The 22,536-nt window shown below is 50.7% G+C and overlaps 1 protein-coding gene across 1 annotated transcript; it reads right to left on the reverse strand.

The window, feature by feature from the left end:
- Positions 1-5,331: 5,331 nt before the first annotated feature.
- Bpifb2 (BPI fold containing family B member 2) lies at positions 5,332-22,312 on the reverse strand. The gene is made up of 15 exons (XM_051194204.1): positions 22,201-22,312; positions 19,719-19,812; positions 18,189-18,293; positions 17,087-17,233; positions 15,780-15,840; positions 14,738-14,798; positions 10,857-10,948; positions 10,463-10,651; positions 10,186-10,239; positions 9,492-9,662; positions 8,709-8,776; positions 8,567-8,612; positions 7,904-7,967; positions 7,505-7,581; positions 5,332-5,500 (listed from the first exon to the last, which is right to left on the reverse strand). The coding sequence occupies exons 1-15, from the start codon at positions 22,310-22,312 to the stop codon at positions 5,459-5,461; spliced, it is 1,383 nt and encodes a 460-aa protein (XP_051050161.1). The 3' UTR covers positions 5,332-5,458.
- Between the last annotated feature and the right edge of the window lie 224 nt (positions 22,313-22,536).

Below are 22,536 nucleotides of genomic sequence, written 5' to 3' on the forward strand. Positions count from 1 at the left end.
GAGGGCAAGTTGATGAGAAGGGTGAGAATGACAAAGAGAGAGCAGCTAAGGAACCTGGGATGCAGAGGATGTAAGAGGCAGAGTCTGAAGAACAGCCCTATAAGTCCCTAAGTGAAAGTGAAACCTAGCAAACTCTAAAACTATATGGGCCAGGGGTTCTCCAGCCACATGTATGTGCCCCAAGCAAGCACTCATGGCTGTCACTCCAGGGCAAAACTTTCTGAAAGTTGTCGCAAGGCTCTGTGCAAGGACAAAGGAGCTCCGAACAGTCTCCTCCAATCTCAGCCATCCCACAGGCAGTCAGACAGCCCTGCCGGAAGACTTCCCATTCCCAGGCCAGGGCCAATGCCATGCTTCACTGCTGGCTCAGGGAGAGTTTTCACCATGTTAGAACAAAAAGGCCATGCTGTATTCCCAGGAGACATGGAGATAACAGGGTTCTGGTTTTGCACTTTTGCCTCCCATTTGCAATCCCTGCCCTTCAGCCACCTCCCATCTGCCTGCCCTTGAGGGTTCCTTTCAGCCCTCACCTCCACCACCAGCAAGGTTCCTCTCCCACTCACAGCCTCAAAGTCCTCAGAACCAATAGGAACTAACCACTGTGCTGCTCTGCTGCCCACTCCAGCCCTTGAGGGCCAGCTGAGCTCTCAGCCTCCATAGCTCAGACTAGGCTTCCCTCCTTCCTCTCCCTGGGCCCCTGGTTGGAGCCACAGGGGCCTGCTGACTCTGCTGCCCACCTAGCCACCCTGAGCTCTGTGTGTTTGAAGACAGCAGCGTTCAGGGGCTACCTGTGAGTGAGAGCAGCAGACAGGGAACAAGGTCATAGACACAAGCCCTACATCCCCCCATTCGCTGAACAGCCGCAGCTAAGTTCCTTCCCCTCCGCAGCCTCGGCTTTCTCCTTTGTAAAATGTCAGTTACCAACTTGAGTAGATGAGACACTCAAGGAAGAGCTAGCTGCAGGTGGGCAACTGTCCTTACCGTGCCAAGCTTGGGGAAGTCCTGCAGCTGACAGCCCCTTGCCTCCAATCCTGTGACGAGGGAACCCTTATATTCTGGAGCCTGATTAGCTGCTTGGATAATTAAGGGCTTAATAAGGGGTAGATAATTATCTAGAGTCACAGAGAACAGGAGCCCCAGAGCTCACATGAGCAATTGTTCTGTTCCAACACAAATAGCACAGAAGAGGGTGGCTGGGCAGCCCAAGGGCTGCACTAAGACCAGTATAAGAGACAGATGTGACTGACCCAGAGGACACCAGGCCCCTGGCTCTCCCTCTCTCTAACTTATACCTTCCCCAAGGTTGAACACACAGTACGTATACATTCAGGACTTCAAGCAATACTTATTGAGCACCTACTGTGTTCCAGGCCTATGCAGGGCACTGGGATGACCACAGTGTATGTGACAGTTGAGGTTCCTATCCCGGAAAGAACACTGTGCAAGTCACCAGCACAAGTCCACATCATTCCTGAGGGAGGTAAGGCAGGTGGAAGCCACTAAGCCAGGGGAATGGGACAGATGGAAGGACGAGATGCTATGGGGGCTGGGAGATCCCTACAGCCGAGATGTTGCCGCTGATGCCCGAGGGAACCATGTCCCTGGTGGGCAGGTGCAAAGACCAAGATACTTGATGGACCTGGAGGAACTGTCCCTGAGGTTCCCTTCTTGAGGGGACATGTCAAGTCTAGGAGGAACCCTCCTAGAAGTTGTATGGGGGCATAATAAAGGAGTCCAGTGCCCATGAAGGCAGAAATGACTCCAGGGTCCTAAGCCTCCGGGTGCCCAGCTTTAACTTTGGTCCGCAGGAGTTCCTGGGAAGGCCTAGCCTGGGGATACTTCAAGGGTCTCTATGCTTGGTGAACAATCCAAAGAGCTAATGGGGCCTTGGCTTTTCATGTTTCCCCCCTCAAGGAACCCACAGTCTGGAAGTCGACAGGAACCACTATGCCCATGGTCACATAAGGCCTTGAGTAGATGAGACCTGCTGAGATCATGGCAGGGTTGACAGGCAAGAGCTGGCTCCAGCAGCCTGCCCAGGCTCCATCTTGATCTGCGAGGTTCAGCGAGCATCTCTCTTTTCCTACCACTGCACTCCACCACACACAGAGAAGCCAGGTGGCTCAGTCTCCTGAGCCCACAAAACACCCACTGCCCCTCGGCCAGACTGGGCACTTGGGAAGGTAAAGGATGGCAAATTGAAGGATGCTACTGTGAGAAGGCACAAAATGTCCTTTACAAGATTAAGGGATTAGAAGCCCCATCCCAGCTGCTGTCCTCCCAAGTCATGTTGCCATGGCAGCTCTCTCTATCTCCTTAAGCTACAATTTCTCCCAATCTAAAGGCAGAACTTTATGATTCAGTGATAAGTGACTATCTCTTGAACAGCTCAGCTGGGCCAGAGTCAAAACTACCCAGAGAGATAAGCACATGACAATATCCCCTTTTTTATATATAGAGAGAAACTGGGGCTCAGACAAGACAAGCCATTTGCCCAAAATCACACAGCAAATAGGTGTCCTGGACAGGAGTTGCCTGTGTCTAAGAGCTCCAGAACCCATCGAAAACCTGCCAAGGCTCACCCAGTGGGCTCCTGCCCACCTTTCTAATGTCCCTTCACTGTGTCCTCTTCTGGGACCCTTACAACTTGTCCCATCACTGCTCCAAGTCCAGCCACCCTTCTCAGCCAGTGGGACTCTTCCTCCTCCAGAGAGGAAGCCTGTGTCTTTCCTCTCCCTTGTCTCAGACCCCTGAGGCTCCGCATCCTCTTTCCTTCCCCTCAGGCCCTCAAGGACCCAGCAAGGGCAATTCAAGCCCAGCAGCCTCCATCCACCCCAGATGACTCCTGCAAGTGGCTCCAGCACAGTCATGTACAAGCAATTCATACCTTGCAAACTTACTATGATGAACTCTGGGAAGGGCCAGAGCAGGGAATCGAGTGTGAAAGAAGCCCCTGATATCTAGCTCATCTACTCCAATAACTGTAGTTGAAGGATATCAGAGTAACCTGGAAAGAGGCTTGAGGACTAAAGGACAATACGCTGCAGGGCCTAGACTCTGTGACTAGAAGAGGCCACATAAGAGCTGGTGCCCAGAAGATATCAGGCTGTGGCAAGCATAGCCACAAAGAGCGGAGTGGCAGCAAAGGCCTCAGGGGACCTGTGTGGGCTCCAGGTTGAAAGTTAAAAGGGGACCATGCAGGGGGGCAATGGCGTGTTTGTCCAGGAACCGAACCTGAGCTGCTCTCTGCTCCCTGGTATCATATAGCAATTTGCCACCACTCTGCTCTGAGGCGTTCATCTGTTCTGAGTGTGGACCTGCTCAGCCTCTGCACAGCCTCAGTCTCCACAGAGTGGTGAGGCTTCCTGCTGGGAGTGCCTATTGATGTGCTCTATGGTTCTCTCTTCCACTGGTCCCACCCTGTGGCACTCACCATACCTCTCATCACCCAGTACCCAGCAGGCACCTGACTGAATACTGAGGAAAGGAATAATGAAATAAGCAGATTGGTAAACTGATGAGAGGGAAGATGATGGATAAGGAAGGTAGGGGGAGAAGCATGTAGATGGATAGATGCATGGATGGATGCACAAGTGAATATAAGGGTATATGGACTGATAAGTGGATGGATGAACAAATGAATGCAAGTGCATATGAACTGATGGGTGGAAAGATGGATGGATAGTTGTGTTAGTAGGTGGATTGGGCTGGCAAGGTGGCACGCACCCGTAATGCCAGCACTTTGGAAGGTAAGGAGAGAGGAAGCTCATCAATTCAGTGCCAACCTGGACTAAATATTATAGTAAAATCTTGTCTTTAAAACAACAAAAATACAGGTGGGGTGGATAGATGAAAGGACAATTAAATGAAAGGAAGAGAAAGAATGATGGGCAGGTTGGATCCTGCATACTGAGCTCATGACCTTTCTCTATGTCATTAACTTCCTTATGGGCTTGGGTTATGTTGTGGCTTGGATGTGAACTTTCTAAATGTTTCCCACTCTCAACAGGAGCTGCTCCTATCCCCTTGCCTTCCCTGCCATGATGGGCAAAGTCTCCTGAACCCTGTAAGTCGTTTTTGTCAATCCTCCCCTCGAAGTGAGGAGGAAAGCCACAAACACAGTGACATCCAGCTTAGGACAGAGCTTACACAGTAAATGTATAATTATAAATTAATTAACTGAGCAACCCCCCCCAACTAAAAGACATGCTGACCTGGGTGAAGTCACCGGGAAGGATTCTGTAGCCTGCCCTTTTTCCTCTTTCATTCTGATTTCCTGTCATCACCAAGATGGAGCTGGGTCTGCTCACTCCCTGCCACTCTTGAGTGCACACATGACCTTGGGGTAAGTAGGTGGGTGGAGTGGCACCACCCGAGCCACCAAGGCTTTGCTGGCTGATGTGGAAAACCCAGGCACCTTCTACTTCCCCTGAAGAAACACACAGAACATGAGCCCTGTGTTCAGCCAGGAAGGAATCCATGGCTTAGAGATTAGCCTATCAGGGAGAAAGATCACAAGACTTAGCTTGCAGGTACTGAGTCCCTAGCCCTGCCCAGCCCCATGTTTCAGTGAGTCTCAGAAACTCTCCAGCGAACAAGAGTTAGACACATGCTTGAGAGCAGAGCCCAGAAGCAGATCTTGCTTCTTTGAATAAAAAGCTTGCTTGTGATGAGAAAGCCAAAGTTGGAAAGGGTGCTTGAAAAGATTGTGAACTTGTCGCCTGAAATTTGGGAAATAGAGACAAAAATGGGCATAGAGGATGCTGGTAAATGGGGGGGGGGCACTGGGCATACTCTTGAGATGCTGGGAAGATCACAGTCCTTGATCTGTCCAGCTCTGGAACTCTGGGTGTGTCCCCCACCTCACTAGACATTAATATCTTCGTCCCTCAGAAGGAACTCTGAGCATGCCTGCCTACTTGTCTCACAGGGGTCATCTGACCTTCTAATAGCAAGGCAGGGAATGCCACCAGGCAGAAGGCATAGTGCCTGAACATGTACTACTCATAATCTTTAGCTCATTCTTGTCTCTCCGGGGTCCTCTTTCAGCATAGGAGCTTTCTGGTCAAGGAGTAAGAGTTGACAGGCATGGTCAGCAGAGATAGGCTCCCATCCTCTCTGGGACAGCTTGGGAGGCTCTGAAGATAGCCAGGACCCAGGAGCTGCACACAGAGTCTGGCCTCAGGTACACAGCATCAAGGGAGTTTCAACTCAAGAGAAGACATTTAATGCTGAAGTGAGCAGGTCTGCACAGCTTGTAGCCAGTAGCTTCCTCCTCCCCAGGAGGGGCACAAGAAGGAGGGAGGAGACAAGAGAGAGACCTGGGTGTCCAGCAAAGATTAAGCAGCCTGGAAGGCAGTCTGGATTGCTGATGATGATTCCACATGGCTCTGCCTCAGTGTCCCCAGGCTTGGGGAAAGAAGGCTCTTGAATAGCTGGCCCTCCTCATAATCCTGGCTCAGCGCTGGTAGGCGAATCCACTGGATATCACAACATATCCCTGGAAGACCAAGAAAAGCATAGGCTAACTCAGAGGCCTATGAGGGACCCCTGGCTGCCCCCTCAACTTGTCTCTGGGTAGTGTCCTCATCAGGAGAGGCCATCACCTCACTGGCCCTCAGTCTCCTACTCTGTCACTCAAGTAGCAGCATTTGCCAGGCAGTGGTGGTGCACACCTTTAATCCCAGCACTTAGGAGGCAGAGACACAGATTAATGTGAGTTCGAGGCCAGCCTCGTTTACAGAAAGAGTTCCAGGACAGCCAGGACTGTTACTCAGAGAAACCCTATCTCAAAAAAAAAAAAAAAAAAAAAAAAAAATTAGCAGCACTCACCTCACAAGGCTATGGAGGGAGAGCCCCTCAAGAGGTGGGTCAGCATGAGACTAGCACATGCTCTATGCTCCAGGCATAAAGCCTGTGTCATTGCTGTTTCCTGACCAAGAGTGAGCCTGGGTTCCTACTCCAAGCCCCGACTTCCCTAGCAGAGCCAGGCATTGCCTGTACCTCACATGCTCTCCACATTGCACCACTGAAATGAACATGCTTGAGTGCTGCTCGCCATTCATTCATCATTCATCTATCTGTTCATTTGTTCATTCGTTTATCAAGCCTCTGCTGAGCCTCTGCCATACACCAAACCCTATGGAAGATGCTGAGAATTCAACAGAGAACAAATGAGACTCAGTCCCTGTCTCCATAGGTAGCCAGAGTTAGTGGTCTAGTCTAGCAACCATTAGCCTTATATGGCTAACACAAATAATGTGTGTTAATTAGGAGAGGGAAGAAGAGATTTCAGTCTAACCTCAAACTGTCTATGTACCCAAGGATGATGTTCTGATCCTCTTGCCTCCATCTCCCAAGTTCTGGGACTGCAAGCATGTACCACTACAGCCTGCTAAGTTTTTAAAAATTAAAATTCAGGTCTTCACTCACAAAGTCCCATTTTAACAGTCCCATATGCCAAGTGACAGCCTTGGGCAATGCTGATTCAAGTCACTTCAGAAAATTCTGTCATGCATAATGGAGTATGTATTGTGGCAATTCCCACCAACAGTCCCAATTTCTCTGTGTTTTAACTGTCCCTCTTTTTTATCCTTTTGTTTTTGCAAGTCTATGTGTGTGTGGTGTGCATATATTGCATATATTCACATTCATGTACATAGAGGCTAGAGGTTAACATCATATGACTTCCTCGGTTGTTCCCTGCTTTATTTACTGAGGTGGGCTTCTTGCTGAACCTGGAGCTCACATAGTCTTGGTAGCCAGCTCACCCTAGAGAACCCTGTCTCTGCCTCCTGGGTGCTGGGATTACAGTTGGGCCATCACACCTGACCAGTGTGACCACTGGGACTCTAAACCAGAATCTTCACACTTGCACAGCAAGTACTTATCTACTGAGCCATTTCCTCGGCCCCTAGGCTATCCATCTTCGTGAGAGTGGATCATCATGAGGCCGCCATTCTTCAATAACTAGGGTGAGCATCTTCCCTGAACAGACAATGGCAAGCCCCACTTTGGACCCTTGTCCCATTTCCTGCCCTGTGTTCAGCCCATTGAGAGAATTTGCTCTGAGTTCCTGGGTGAGACAGGAAGAGATCATAGGGGATCATCCTGGCTGTGTCAGGATGAATTTCATCTTGGACCTACACTTCCAGACCCGGGGACAATAATCACAGAAGGTTCAGGAAGTTGCCAAGTTCACCCAGCCAGCTGCAGAGTTGCCTGCCATGTTGCAAGGAAGTTCTCTACCATTCACCTAAGACACAAAGGGGCCAAGCCCATCTCAGGACACAGGATCATGAAACAGTTGAAGACCTGAAGTCTCCAGTATGAGGTGTGATGAGAAAGGAGGAATCCCTCCCACCATGGTCTCTCAGGTCCTGACTCCTCCATCACATTACAGTTAAAGTTTGTTGGGTGGTCTTGGAAGATGCAGGATGAGCTTCCAGAGGGGCGATGCTTCCCCCCTTACAAAGAGGTTCCCTGGCCACTCAATGGCTCTCACCTCACAGACAGAGACCTCCGAGTGGACATAGTGGAGATTGAGCACACTAGGGAGGGCAATCCCCATGCCCAGGAGAGCTGCATTGAGACAGAAGTGTCCAAGTTAGTCAGAAGGAAGAGCCCCACCTGCAGCCAGCCAGCCCTGTGCTAGAAGCTTGTGAACACTGTGAAATCTAGAGCGGGAGGAGGGATCACCCTCATAGTACAGAAGGGAACTGAGATGACACCAGGAGACCATACAATGGCTACACAAACATGTGCCAAGAGGCATAGGCAGATGCCCCCCCAAAGCTACCCCCTTAGTCTTTGAGCCTGAGAGGGCTTGGGGACTTGGACAGGCACAGAGGATGTGGGTTCAAGAGGGCACCAAAGGGGCCACAGCAGTGGGAGCAGGACTCACCATTGAAGTGATCCAGCAGGGGCTTCTGGAATACGGTGCTTATGAGTGTGTACACTTGATCCATCTGCAGCCGTGGCCAAGGGTTGGGTGAGGGTGGAGGACCAGCCCCCCCGAAAAGACGAAGAGAATGCAGTTAAACACACAGACGGATAGGCATCAGAGGCACAGGAAGAGGGGGGAGGGTAGATCTCCCACATCAACTGACCCCTAATCAAATGCCCAACTGGATCAGCCTTGGAGGTCAGGCAGCCCAGTGACAGCTCTAGTCCTCACATCAGAGTTACCACAGGAGGGCTGGCCAACAGACTGCCTAGTGATTGATGGAACTGGGTGGGGGGCTTAGGTCTACTAACTCATGACCCATAGATGCATGGGGATAAAGGAACGTATGCATGGTGGCCAGAGCCTGACCATGTGATGTGATGAAGGACTAGCCAGTACCAACTGTCCCACTGACCAATGAGCTCTGACTGAGGACTGAGCTGATGAATCAACTGTTTTCCCACAGGCAGAGAGACAGGCAAGGAAGTGGGGGCATATGGAGAGCAGGTAGGTCCCTGTCCCCAGGCATCCCAGGGGAGCTATGGTGGCACTGAGCTATGAGCCATTCTCACACTTCCACATCCCTTCCCAAGGCTTAAGGCAGCCCAGTGCCCCACTCACATCAATGGAGCCCACATTGGAGGTGACCACAGAAAGCTGGACCCCCCTGAAAGAAAAGCAGGGGATGGGCTCAGGGTGGGCCAACTTCCCCTGAAGCTCTCATTACTATGTCTGAGGCTGCTGGGTCAGAAGGCCCACTTACCCCAGCATAGACGTGGTTCCCCGAAGCTTTGCCTTGGATACAAAGAGCTGAAGGTTCAGGTTCACCATCTGGGCGTGGGAAGAGAGCAAGTCAGAAGGTGCGTTGTGGAGCCTTCTGCCCCTCCCGGACCAGGGTACATCACACCTGTTTACAGGGCTGGCTAAAGTGTCAGATTGTGACCTGCACTTTACAAGCAACAACAGCATATATAGGACAGATGGGGTCCCTTCCCTTCCCCAAGGGGACCCTCCAGGAGCAACCAGATAGGAGCTTTCCAGAGAGGAGGCTGTCACAAAGGCAAAGAGTGATAGGGACCTTCTTACACAGGATGGCCCAAGAAGGCTGCTCTGAGCAAGGAAGGCTTCAACTCTTAAGCTAAGAACTGAAAACGAAGAAAAAGTAGTCACGCCAAAAGCAAAGGAAAGCAGCTCCATGCAGAGGGTTCCACACGTGTCGAGCTCCTGAGGCAGAATGTCCTGGCATGTTCAAGAGATAGATGTGGGGGCTGGAGAAGTAGCTCAGCAGTTAGGAGCACTGGCTGTTCTTTCAGAGGACCCAGGTTCAATTCCCAACACCTACATGGCAGCTCACACCTGTCTGTAGCCCTGAGATCTGACACCTTCACACAGACATACACGCAGGCAAAATACCAATGCAAATGAAATAAAAATTATTTTTAAAAAGAGATAGATGTAAATAAAGCAAAGTGAATGAGGAGAGCACAGAGCAGGTCTCAAGGAGCATCACCCCAACCCAACCGGTATCACCTGGCCTGTCACTCACCACATCCAGGGAGAAGAGGAGTTGCAAGGCTGAGTTGGGGGATGCAGTGAGGACTTCTATAAAGGGCTGCAGCTGCAGAGTGGAGTTGTTGGTGTGGAGTGTGGCCACGGGCGTGGCACCCAGCTGTACCTTGAGTACCACAGGCATGGGCTCTGGAAACTGGTGAGCCACCTGAGACATCAGACAGGGACGGGGAGAGGGTTGTTCGGGCTCCTGATTGTCAGTCTTCCATGCTGGATGTTGATAAGCCATCACCCTCTATACATGACTGAGATCAGAGGTAGGTCCAACCCAGGCCTCGGGACCAGACTTGAGCTCCTCAGGCGGGATTCTTCAGCTGGTGTTGTGCTTTGATTTTAAGCAATATTTGCTATACACCCTGGCTGGCTTTGAGCTGGTGATCTTCCTACCTCTCAAGTGTTGGGGTTACCGGTGTGTACCACTGACTCTCAGCTAGATCTTAGAGGCAAGCAGGGGATAGGAAAGAGAGTGAGACGGCCCAGCAGACTCACTGCAGGCAGAGGCAGAGAAGAGAGTCATGCTGTCAGGGATGGGCATTCCTTAAGCCCAGGAGAAAGGGTTAAAGGGCAGGTGCTGACCACCCCCCACACACACACACCCAAAGTAGATGGAGCTTGTAAAGGCCCCACCCAGTCCCTGAGCCTCTGGCCTACAATGAAAAGAAATCACCTACCTCAGGGATGAGCTGGCCCAGCATGGAGGTGTTCAGAGGGTTGTTCTTTGAATTCTGAAATCAGTCCACATCATGACAGGATTTAAGGCAGTTTCATAGCCAAGGCCACCACTTGGCCTCATGGGGAGAGTTCTTTATCCACAGATTCCTTCTAATGGCCATCCTGTAGCCCCAACTCTAGCTACCCACTGCCCATGACTCCGCATCTATAGGATGTCCCCAGAATAGGCCATGGGGCACCCTGCCACAGAACCTGAATGACAGACCCAGCCCTCACCAGCTGCCCTGTGATTTCCAGGTTGAGGGAACCAGCCTTTTGCAGCATCAGAAGGGCACAGTCGAACAGGTGCTGGGAGAGCCCCACGGTTGCCATGGCACCTTCATCACCCGAAGGCCATGGCAACACAAAGGGCTGAGAACCATGCACAGGCAGGATGATGGCCTTGCCAAGCAGGAAGAGAATAGCCTAGAAAAGGCAGGGGCGCACATGCAGGGTATCAGGAATGGCAGGCCTATAACAGACCCAGGGCTCTCAGGGACTAGCCTAGCAGTGAAGACTTGGGCCCCACCCCCACCTGGTGTACCAGCCTTCTCCCCTTCACCCCCCACCCTCTTAGGACCCTTCCAGGACATCAAGGGTGCCAGCACCAGGCTGATCAGGAGGTACTTACTCTGACATCCATAGACATATAGTTACTGGTGATAGTGGGCCCACTGATCACGGAGTAGCGGATCTGAGACTCGGGGCCCACAGGACTGAGCCCTTCATGAAAACAGAAAAACATTGAGCACTAGGCCCTCTCTGAACCAGCAAACAGCTACCAATGACCTTTCTTAGCCACAACCAGGCCACAAAGTCATAAGCCCACTAGGCTTCCCTTGAGAGCATGCAACCAAATCTGCTACATGCACCCAGCCTGCTGATTGGTTGAAACACAATTCTAACAGGTTTGTTTGCTAATGTCCCAATCAGCAAAAGACTATTGAGCCCAAATTTACAGGAGAAGGCTCAACACAAGCATAAGTACCATGTAATAGAGGCAAGAAGGATTCACAGAAAAGAAGTGAGTTCCCACTGGTCAGCCAGGCAAGTGACTTCCAATGGCTCTTTTCTCATCACCACAGAGTTCACCAAAGTTATTTCACTGCACACACAATGGGGTCAGTTCATTCTTGCCTGAGACTGCATACACAAGTCAGTCTGCTCCCAAAGCTTCAGCCTCTCCACCTGATCACACGTCTCCTTCAGGAACTCAAACACCAGCGCAAGGACTCACAGTTCTAACTTCAATCAAAGCCTCAAGGCAGCTCTCAGGGACACACAGCCAAGAGGCCTGGGATGTGAGCTACTAACATGTCAGAATACTCTGCCTGTGAAGATTGCAGAGGCAGCCAGCGCATCCCCAGAGATGACTGCAGGCATGGCAGGCCAGAGCTAGAGGTTAGGAGAGCCTAATCCAGCCACAGTTCTACCCTCAAAGCCCTAGATGCCCCACAGTTTGTTAGTTAGTTAGTTAGTTAATTTGTTTTTATATGTTGGGTGTTTTGCCTGCGTGTATATCTGTGTATGCCTGGTGCCTCTGGATGCCAGAAGAAGGTGTCATGCTGAATTCCTTGGAACTGGAATAACAATTGTGAACTGCCATATGGGTGCTAGGAATTGAACCCATGTCCTCTGGCAAAGCAGCCAGTGCTCTTAATTATTGAGCCATCTGTCCAGCCCCAACAGCCCAGGTCTTCAGTGGACATATATGTATATTTTGAATACCTATTCATATACTTTAACAAATCCATTCACTATAAAATATCAATTAGGGGTCTATCATATGTGCTTCATATAGTTTTGTTATAGTTAAGCATGTAAATGTGTATTTAATATTATATGTGAAAATAGATTATGTACTAAAATATTTAAAGACATGTTGGTAAGTTTATGTCTCCCTTCAGCTTTCTGTTTTCCTGTTGTCTCATCTGGGTTTAATTTCATTTTTTCTAATATTTTGAAGATTTTTTTATTGTAAAAGCAACACAGTGTAGCTCCCTTCCTTGTTTGTCAGTGGGTCTCAGTTTGGAGGCAGGAGGCAGGGGCAACAGGAGGGGATTTGGACACTGGTGGACTGTCCAGTCTCCCGAGTCACCTATCTCTGCTTTTGTCAACACTCTGAACACCACAAAGGTCAAATTGCTGCACGTTTAAAATGAATAAAACATTAGGGTTATGGTGGATATTTAGAAAATATAGCCAGGCAGTGATGGCACACACTTTTAATCTCAGGACTCTGGAGGCACAGACAGGTAATATTCTGTGAGTTCGAGGTCAACCTGGTCTACATAATGAGTTCCAGTACAGCCAGGGCTACACAGAGAAACTCTGGAGAGAAGGGGAAAGGGAGGGGGGAAAGGGAGGAAGGAAGGAAGGAAGGAAGGAAGGAAGGAAGGAAGGATATAAGGAAGGTGGAAAATATAGCCCAGGATCCCAGGAAAACTTCTTTTTCAATATTTTCTTATACCACAGTAAAAGACACTTTTGTTACACAGCCTTCTGGAGACATGTGACCAGCTGACACATCCCTTTGATCTGTGCTTTTTAATGGACTCTAAATAATTGAGGCAATAGAAATGTTAACTTAACTATTCCACATTACACCCTTAAATTTGGGTATCGCTTTATATACTATAAATGCATCCAGTCCTACATCACCGGATCTACAATACATGTCTTTTTTCAATAAAATAAAGAAGTCACAGCTTCCCTCACTGCGCGTCATCCTCCAGGGCTAGTCACTTGGAGTCCCTCATTAGATTTTCCTTTTTATCCCCCAAAGACAAAAGGCAAGAGCTGGTCTTTGGGATAAACACAAACATGAGGCACCTCGCTGAAGGTAAGCCTGACAGGAGGGGGAACACACACTTGCTTATTACGTCTGCCAGACCCCAGTCCTTAGCCCATGCTGCTTCATAACACCAACACATTCAAGAACTGGGAATTTTCATCCCTATTTTCTGAATGGAGTGGTGTGAATGAGTAATTTCCCTAAGGTGACACAGCCTGGGAGCAATGTGACTGTAATTCCAAAGTGTGCCCTTTCATTCCAGCCCAGTTGCTCCATCTTCTTGCCACCTCCTATTTAAGGTAATATGGAGACTGAGTGGAACTAGGGAACTAAGAAATCAAGGAGACAAGATAACTCCAAACTGGGCAGATAGTGGATGGATAATGGGTGGGTGAGGAGTGGAAGCAGCCTTGTCTCTACAGAGGACATGGCTCTAATCCTCTACTTCCCATTGTAACCTGGGGTGGATGACAGCAGAGCCTACATACCGAAGAACCCACTGTGGGTAAAGTCAAGCCCTGACCTATGTCCCTGGGATAACCTCAGCCTCTGGGTCCTCTGATCCCCCCACCCCACCCCTCACACTGTCCCGCTTGTATCAACTGAGCATCATTGGGGCAGCTCTGACTGACATGGCCAGTCACAGCACATGGAAAGGACACTAGTGTCAAGGCAAAGCTGGTGGACCCCAAGCAGGACAGCTTCAAAAGTGCTCATGAGGGAAGTGACAAAGCCCTTGGCAAGCCCCAGACAGAACAGGTTCTGTAAAGGGAGAGGTTGTGAGGGATTTGAAGCAAATAAGATGTCCCCGAATCAGCATGTAACACCTTCTGCAACTAGTGCTTAAGTACTGGTGCCTGTGGGACAGGCCTGCTTTCCAGCCTTCAGATCCTACCACAGCTAGTCTTAAAATTCTTCTTCTTCTCCTCCTCCTCCTCCTCCTTCTCCTCCTCCTCCTTCTCCTCCTCCTCCTCCTCCTTCTTCTTCTTCTCCTTCTTCTTCTTCTTTCTCTTCACTTTCATTTTCTGCTGCTGCCTCTCCTCCTCTTCTCTTTCCTTCTTTTACTTCCCCTCCTCCTCTTTCTCGTTCTCTCACTCCTCCCCTGCTCCTTGTTCCTTTCTGTCACTATCAAGACTCAGAACCTGAACTAATGATCATGCGGTCCCCAGGGGATGGGCACATGTGTGTCCGTTTTGAGAGGGCTGCAGACCAGCATCCAAGTATCCAGGCAAATGTGATACATCTTCACACCCACAGCTACCTCATCATAGTGTTAGCCCCAGCACCTCCGGTGACATACACACCCCTCACCACAGTGGCTTCCCTGTGGGGTGCAGGAAGTTTCTCCAACTCTGAGGACCTGCCTCCTAAAATGCTGAGGTTCTGACAGTGAGAATAGATCCTGAAAGCCAGTGGAGCTTAGTTTCTGCAACAGTAATACTCACCGTTTAAACATGTGGTTTTATTTTGATTTTTTGGCAATTTGACCTAAAATTGGTAGATTCTAGGATTAACGACTAAGTTCTGGAACCTGGAGGTTGCCAGGTTCTGTGGATAGCCATGTGGCCTACCCAGGGGCTTCCTTGTTCTCAGATTAATTAAAAGGAGAGCACTATTTAGAATCAGAAGCCACAGTGAAGACCACACCTCCAGGTCCAGGACAGGGGCATCTGTGAAGGTGGGCCCAGCCCTCCCATCCCCTGGGCTCCAGGTCTTACCAATTAAAGTGCCCAAATGGACATTGAGGTCCTGAACCAGGCCAGAGACTTGTAAACACAGCTGTGGCAAAAAGAGAGGAAGCTGTTGTGAGGGCTATTTGGAACTGTGGGTGGGGAGCAGCCAGGCCACAGGCCCGTGTCCCCAGAAGCCTGCCAGGTGCACAGCAAGCCTGGAGTCCTGTCCTTTTCCTCCTTGAAACAGCTTGACTCCACCCTCTCAGGGTGCTGAGAAGGCAAGAGAAGCTTCCAAAGGCTGGAGAAGAGGACATGGGTGACATTGCATCTGGGGTGGAAATGACACCCACTGGGTCAATGCACACACTTCTGCTGCTGCCTCTTACGGTTGGACTGAGTCAGGCAGGCCAAGAAGAGTCTATTCCCTGGCTGTGGGACATGGGGCTCATGGGTATCATCTCTCAGCAAGTTAGCTGCATGCAATGATCAGACCTACCATTTCAACCAGCACAGCAAACTGGCTCTGCTGTCCAAATCCCTCTCCTACTTTAGTACCCTTACCCAAGGTTGGCCTGCCTACTGCACAGACTGTGGGGAGCGGGAATCGGGTTTGTCTTACTCTGTTCATTCTTAGTTTGTCTCCCCCAAAACATTTTCCCTGCCTCTACCTTCCGACATGGAGTCAGGACTGCCCTGGGGAGATTTGCCACTGTCTCCCTAGCTCCCTAAACTCCACCCATGCCTGAGTACCCCCCACTCCTCCTCAGCACTGCTCCTGAGCCTCTTTCTTGTTCTCATGAAGAAATTGGAATCACCCCATGAAGGACCTTCTATTTAAAAAATATCACTTCCTGAGGTAAAGTTTGAGCGAAAGAGCAATATGTATGTATGTATGTATGTGTATATATTGCTATCATGTTCATGAACAAACATATGCACAAAACACACATGTACAGTACACCTATATGCATTGACGCCCATGTACACATATGCACATCAAGATACAATGGCCCCTCCCCCCAGGGCTTGCAGTCCCTACTTATGCCGCAGGCCTTCTGAGCTAAGTCATCTGACAGCAGCCCCTTACCTTGTTGCTCAGGTCAGCTTTGATGTGCTCCTGCACCAGGTCCAGCAGCTCCTGGGAGGTACTGGGGAAGGGACAGGAAGTGTACCTTTGTGCCCTGGGCATGGTTCTTGGCAGAGCCACACAGACATCTGGGACAGAAGCCTCTGCCCTCAGCCTCCGAGCCCGAGATCCCATCTGAGATTTTGCCATTCCCCAGACCATGTTAGAACAGTGGTCCCCACACCCACAGAGCAAAAGCTTGAGTCTCAGAGAAAGGACTCTTCCTCGGAAGGTTTGGGAAAAGCCAAGATGGCTGTAGGGAGTGCCAGGCCCAGGAGAGACAGAAGACAGACACTGGACCTTGCAAAAGCTCCAAGGGGCCATGTTCTCAGCCAGCTGGCTCCAGCACCCTGCGATGCTTTGAAGACCCTCTGCCTAGCTCTGGACTTCAGTTTCCCTCTGAGCTAGGGTGTACGCTGGTGTTTCTCAACAATGGCCCAGAGGACCTCGTGGCTCTTGGGTTTGACCTCAGTCACAGCCCGCTTCACTCCCAGGGGAAAAGCTGTTATCTGTCTGTTTAGAGCACCGGGTTCCCTTCTGCAGCCAAGAGGGGCCCTGCATGGCTGAATTTCTGCGCGTCCACTACTCTGGGGAAAAGGTCAAGCCTTGCAGGACCAGTGCACTTCTTTTAAGACGTCTCAGTGCTCAGCCACCTCAGACTAGACAAAGCTAAGAGAAGAGCAGCGGACATAGTGAAGGGGCTTGCCAGTAATGGGATGACAAGGCCTGTTGCGAATTACCTGTACTCTAGGCCTCCATTTGCTTCCTGTGGCATGGGGACCTTTACACACCCCTTGGTGGAGCTCATGGAGACAACTCATGTGACAAGCCAAGAGTGGCATCCACAGAGCGGTTGGAGTGGAGCTGCTGTTAGCCTCATAGGCTGACTGGAGTAGCCACCTGCTCAGAGATCGGCTGGTTCTACCCCACCTCCCATCCCTGAACTGTCCACTTCTACAGGGAGAGGTGGCCTGCAAGGGCCCCAGCGGCCAGCCTGATTGGCCTCATTGCCCAGGAAAGTACTAGCTACTGACTAGTGTGTCTTGGTAGCTGATAAAGAGAAGTAGCTAAGATGCAGGCTGTGTGGCAGCAGGCAAGTCCCTGACCCTCTCCAAGCCTCCCTGTGCTGAGTCATAGAACAGGTGCAATGATGGAGTGTCCTTGGTCCTTTGTGGCCACTGGACGAAGACTTGAGTGAGAAACTCAGATAATGGCCCCACAGCCTTGGTGTCAGGAATCCCTGAGACCCAGTGCTCACAGGAACCCACCTGTTACTGCTGTCCAGCATGCCTGCTGGGCTGAAGAGCAAAGAGCAGGTGGAGATGCTGAGCACAAGGGTCCCAATGGAATCCCGGGCCACGCGCACATCAGCCAGCAAGGCCACAGACAACACCAGCTCCATGGGCTCTGGAACTCTGAGGAAGTCAGACTTTAGTCCACCCTGGTGTATGAAGACTACATAGATCCCTTGACCTGGGCCATCCCTCTAGATCCTCCAAACTCCACAGTACAGCATGAGTATGACTCAGGTTTTCTATGGCTCCCTTGACAGGGCTCTGGGCCACAATTTGGCTACAGTGAGCCTCAGCTCTCGCTTCTGTGAAATGGACACGAGACTGGTGGTGCCTGATTCTCCAAGACCCCACCCTGTGAGAACACCAGCTCTATGTCCAGCCACAGAGGACACACATAAAACAGCATCTCAGCACTGGGGGGGGGGGTACCTATTACAGTACCACAGGACACTAATACCGTCACAACATAGAGGCACTCATGACATCAAAGAGCTGACTCATGACTCATCATCACAGAACTATGGAGCACTCACAATCACAACACTAAGGAACACTCACCATCACAGCACTAAACAATACTCACCATCACAACACTAAGGAGCATTCATCATCACAGCACTAAGGAACACCCACAACATTAGGGCAAAGCAGTAAAGATAAAGGATTCCTTGAAATGTCAATGTACAACTGGAGCATTAAATGCAGTTACACAGAAGCTGCCTGGCACAGATAAATAATGCTGATAACGTAATCTATTAAGCACCTACTCTGTGCTTTAGACAGTGGAAGAGGCCAGATGCCTTAATTAAAGCACCAAATCCATTCAATTCAACACTAACAGATCCCAGCAAGGTTCATCTCACTCAGATAAAGAAACTAAGGGTTGGAGAAGTCAAGCAACTCCACCAGCTGCACAGCTGTGGGGGCAGGGCTAAGGTCTCCAGGGTTCTCTCCTGCCTCACTCCCCCAGAGGATGGGAAGGGGCGTGGAGATGTTGTTACACCCTCTCCCCTCACTCTTCCCTGGGAGAGATCCTGAAATGTCTGTCCTCCAACAAGCAAGGAGACTCACTCACCGAAAGACTTTGACCGTGAAATTGATTGCCGCTGTTAAGTGTACCCCCAAACCAGCAATGAATTTCAAGTGGAGGCGGGGCAGGTGAACATCCAGAATCTGAACCCTGTAGGGTTGGGATCCAAGGGACAAGGGAACTCCCATTAAACACAGAATCAACTCCAGGGATGCTTCCCTGAGCCAACCCCACACGTGGCTGTTATAAAGAAGGGCTCTTTGTCGAGTGGACCATGGGTGGGTGAGAGAGGTGGTAAGTGCCCCAGCACAGGAGGCGTTCAAGACCCCCAGATGGGGGCACGAAGGGCCTGGCCTCAGCCAGGACTTGGCAAGGTGATCCTGTGGGTTTCCAATAGCTTCTGATTATGTCCCAGGAAATATTAAACTGGGGAGAGAGACACTGAAATCCCCAGAGTATTCTAGCATCATCTTTGGCTCCCAGCAACAGGAAATGCCCATGAGCAACTCTGTGATTTCCTTTTTGCCTAAGTAAAAAGTCATTTTCTCCCTGCCCAGTAGTTGGCAAGGGTAGGGTTAGGATGATTCAGACATCAGAAAATGGCTTCACTTTCAACTGCCTCATTTTAGTCCGAGGTGACATGGATCCATGACTATCCCCACAAATGAGCCAACCTTAAGCCTACTGCATTCAGCCACAGACATCTGGATGTGCTCTGCTGCTGAAAGCAAGGGTCCTCTGATCCAGGTGGTTCAGTACCTATCCAGTGCATTGCTAAGGTCATGGCCATTAACATATAAACAGCACTCCAGCCCTACCTATGGGGTCTCTAACTTGTGGTCCCAAGCTGCCTGTGCACTATGTTTGTTGACCTGTGCACTGCCGTGGTGCCTTTAAGTTTTTATATTCGTTTCCATCATTTGAGATGATAGATAAGTTAGGCCCAGTATCTCAAGCCTACCGTTACCATGTTTCAGGAAGCTGAGTTAGGACGAGTTCAAGTTTAAGGCTAGCCTCGGTTACATAGTGAGGCCCTGTCCCAAACAAAAAAGAAACTTATAGCTGACAGATAGGTAAGTAGGTAGTGTGTAGCTAGATAGACGTCTTAAACACCGGAAACTCTGGCAGTTCAGTTGGTATCCCCATAGGGGTCTTCATGCATTAACAGGGTAAGCATATAGTCAGGATTGCCCTTATGTCTAAATTCGGTGTCTAGCATTTGGAGGAAGAAGCTGATAGTCAGATCTGTGGACCCCAGGCCCTGAGAGCAGGCTTACCAAGTGACCCCATCTGCCACGACTTCTTATAACCTCACCTGCTGATGGGAGCCTCGAACCTTGGGAGGCTTACTCACCTGTTGATCCATACACTCATCTGATAGTTCAGAACACTATGGCCAGTAGATGGGAGCACTTCTTTAGGCAGACTACCTACCTGGCAGCTGGAGCACTCTTGAAAGGCTCATTCAGAATCCCCCTCCTGACGAGCCAAAGCATTCACTCCCTTGGCCAGCAGAACATTCCAGCTAGCAGCAGGAGGACTTGGGCACTCTCTCTGGAGGATGGGAGCACTCACCTGGTAGACTGAAGCACCTCACCACTCCGATCCAGGAAATCTGAAACTGGGACCTGCAGGGCCCGCTGGAGGGGGGCTTTGCCGATGTCCGACACTGTGGGTCCAGGGCAGGATGAGGTCAAGCGTGGAGAATGCATCACCTATTACCTGTCCTGCCCTTCAGACAGAGGCACTCTGATACCAGATGGAATAACTTGCAGTGCCACACGGAATGACTGCCCCATGCCAGCCCATGGAGTGTGCCCTATTCACCGTGCCCTCCACGTCCTTCCCCTCCTTCATGCCATTCCTCCAAGAGGAGTCCTTGAAGACTCTGTCTGAGCCCCAGTTGAGCCCACCAATCCTGGTTTCTGAGGAGGCAACCCTGGGAGGGGAGAAGGGGTACAGCTTCATCGTGATCCCATGTGCCCCGGGTGCTGGACACAAACCCTCGCTCTGCTGTTCACTGCCTGCATGGCTGCCCTGCGCCATGGTTTCTCCATCTCTCCATGTGCACTGATTACAACGCTCATCTCCTGGGGCCGTCGTCAACAGTCAGTGCACAGGCATGCTCATCATGCCGGTGCTGTGCCCACAGAGCGCTACAGGTGTGCCAGGTGCTCGCTAGAGCCCTTCCTTCTGCCCTTATGTCTACTTTACAGGGGCTGAGAGGAAGGCAGACCTGCATGAAGGAGCCTGACTCCGAACATGCTCACATCCCTTCACCTGTGCCAGCTGGCCCCAGCTAAGTGGACAGCGGAATCAAAAAGGCAGACTGGGATGGTTTCAGAAGGAAGCCTGAACGGACGCCAAGAGGCTGTAACTCAGCTTAGACTCCTAGCACAGTGAAAAGTCTTTGATCCTCTTGGAGCCTCAGTTTCCCCCAAGCAAGGAACAAAATGTCATGATTTCATTGTTCCTGATGCCCACCCAAGTCTGGCCATCTGTGGCTGAGCTGAGACTCCATCCACCATGCTCCCTGGCAGTGCTCCTTGACACAGAGCCTGCACTCTGGGAACTGTGGTGGGGGGGACTCTAGAAGAAGCCTGTCATCCAGGCTGGCAAGCACTGTGGGCTGCATAGGCCTCCTGCCAGGTTTCCACCCTGGGAGAACAAACAGAGGCCTGGGACAAAGGAGCCCTGCACAGAACAAGCAGAGGGCAGGGCAGATGCCCCAGGGGGCTCTCCTCAGGTCTCTGCCCCAGGCATCCATTCCTGACGTGTGTGAGTCACGGATCACTGGCCACTTTCCTTGTCTGTCTGTCCATCTGCCTGGATGCAAGGTCCTAGAGAGCTATCTGTGCCCTGGGAGATGCCGATGACTGACAGCTTCATGTTCTGGCATTAAAGTCCCTTCTCTGGTCTGAATGGAGTCCCTCACACTCTGATGGAGTTGGATTTGCCCTCTGGCAAAGCACCTCCGGACCCCATTTTGGTGGAGCCCCAAAAGTTTCCTGCAAGGCAGCTGAGGAGAAATAAAGATATCTGTGCTGGGACCTTGGACCTTTGTGACTTTGTTCTTCCTGTGAGCCTCAGTTTCCTCATTGCGCCTTTCCCATGGGAGGGGGTAGGAATTGAAAGCACCTAGCAGTAAAGCCACAAGGGAGAGACCTGCGGCCCCTCCCCCAACTCTCACCCCCTCCAACCCTCACCACTACCTCCTGGGCAGCACAGAGCAGCTGGCTCTCTGCAGCTGAGATACAACTTCAGGATGCTCCCTGCCTTGCTGAACTTGACACCCCTCTCCTGGGCCCATAAGTGAGCACAGACACCATGCATATGCATGCCTGTACTTGGTGTGCACAGCATATCTATACATGCACACATAGACACATGCCACAGGCACATACCCATCTCAGTGCTCAAATCACATCTCCCTGACACACCAAACTCACAAAAATTCACAGTTATAACTCGAGTGGCTGACTTGCCACTCGAGTTAGATAGCCTAGGTTCAGGGGTAGTACATGCCTCCAGCTCCAGCAATTAGGGAGGCTGGGGCAGGAGGACTAAGAGTTCGAGGATAGTCTGGGCTACCTAAGGAGACTCTGCTTCCCAAAAAAAAAAAAGTTTCATGTTTAAAAATAAGTATTGTTTTGCGCTGGAACAGTTTTGTTGCTTTTGTTGTTGTAGTTGTTGGTTTTGTTTTTAAGCATATACCTACACAAGGCACAAGGGCACAGCTGTGTGCACGCAGTTATATAATCACACTACTAGCTCAACACAGGCTCCCTAATTAGTTACTGAGCGGAGGGACACAGTGACACACACAAACCCAGGTCCTCTACTGGTAATCCAACTATCACAAGTTCTAGGCCAGCTGGGATGTAGTTCTAGGCTGGGTTGCAGCTCAGGGGTGGAGCCCTTGTTCAGCAATCACCAGGCTCTGGGTCCCATCCCAAGCAACACAAAAACAAGAAATATGCAGGTCCTCTGAGATGCTTGTACTCTTTCAGACATGGCTCTCACCTACACACTGGGTGGAAGTTGGCAGGTCTCTTACCATAGTTCAGTGCTGCCTTGTTGAGACGGACCACAGTGACAGGCAAAGAGGCACTGACCACAGCTGGCAGCAGCAGCAGCAGTGGCAGGCCTAGACTGCATGCCCTAGCCATGGCTGTCCCAGCCTCTGCACCAGGATCTGTTGGCCAGGGTAGGAACAAGCATCAGGGAGCAGCTATGCATCCCACCCTTGAGCACTCATGTCCATTCCATCCTGTACCCATGCTGAGTGGTGGTCAGAGCCCTGCTCTCAACCACAACACACACATTTTTGCATTTCTGTGTTGAGAACTACCTGCTTTGTAAGACTCTGTAAGAGTGTCTGAAAATAACCAAG

The sequence above is a fragment of the Phodopus roborovskii genome, unplaced genomic scaffold (genome assembly GCF_943737965.1).
Source record: "Phodopus roborovskii unplaced genomic scaffold, PHOROB, whole genome shotgun sequence".
Taxonomy (NCBI): domain Eukaryota; kingdom Metazoa; phylum Chordata; class Mammalia; order Rodentia; family Cricetidae; genus Phodopus; species Phodopus roborovskii.

Excerpts from the sequence above, each read along its gene's own strand:
- Bpifb2 (XM_051194204.1), bottom strand. The coding sequence starts at position 22,312 with ATGGCTAGGGCATGCAGTCTAGGCCTGCCACTGCTGCTGCTGCTGCCA. Across the intron at positions 14,799-15,779 it reads AAGCTGACCTGAGCAACAAG|CTGTGTTTACAAGTCTCTGG; the intron begins GTAAGGGGCTGC and ends TTTTTGCCACAG. Across the intron at positions 10,652-10,856 it reads ATATGTCTATGGATGTCAGA|GCTATTCTCTTCCTGCTTGG; the intron begins GTAAGTACCTCC and ends TGCCTTTTCTAG.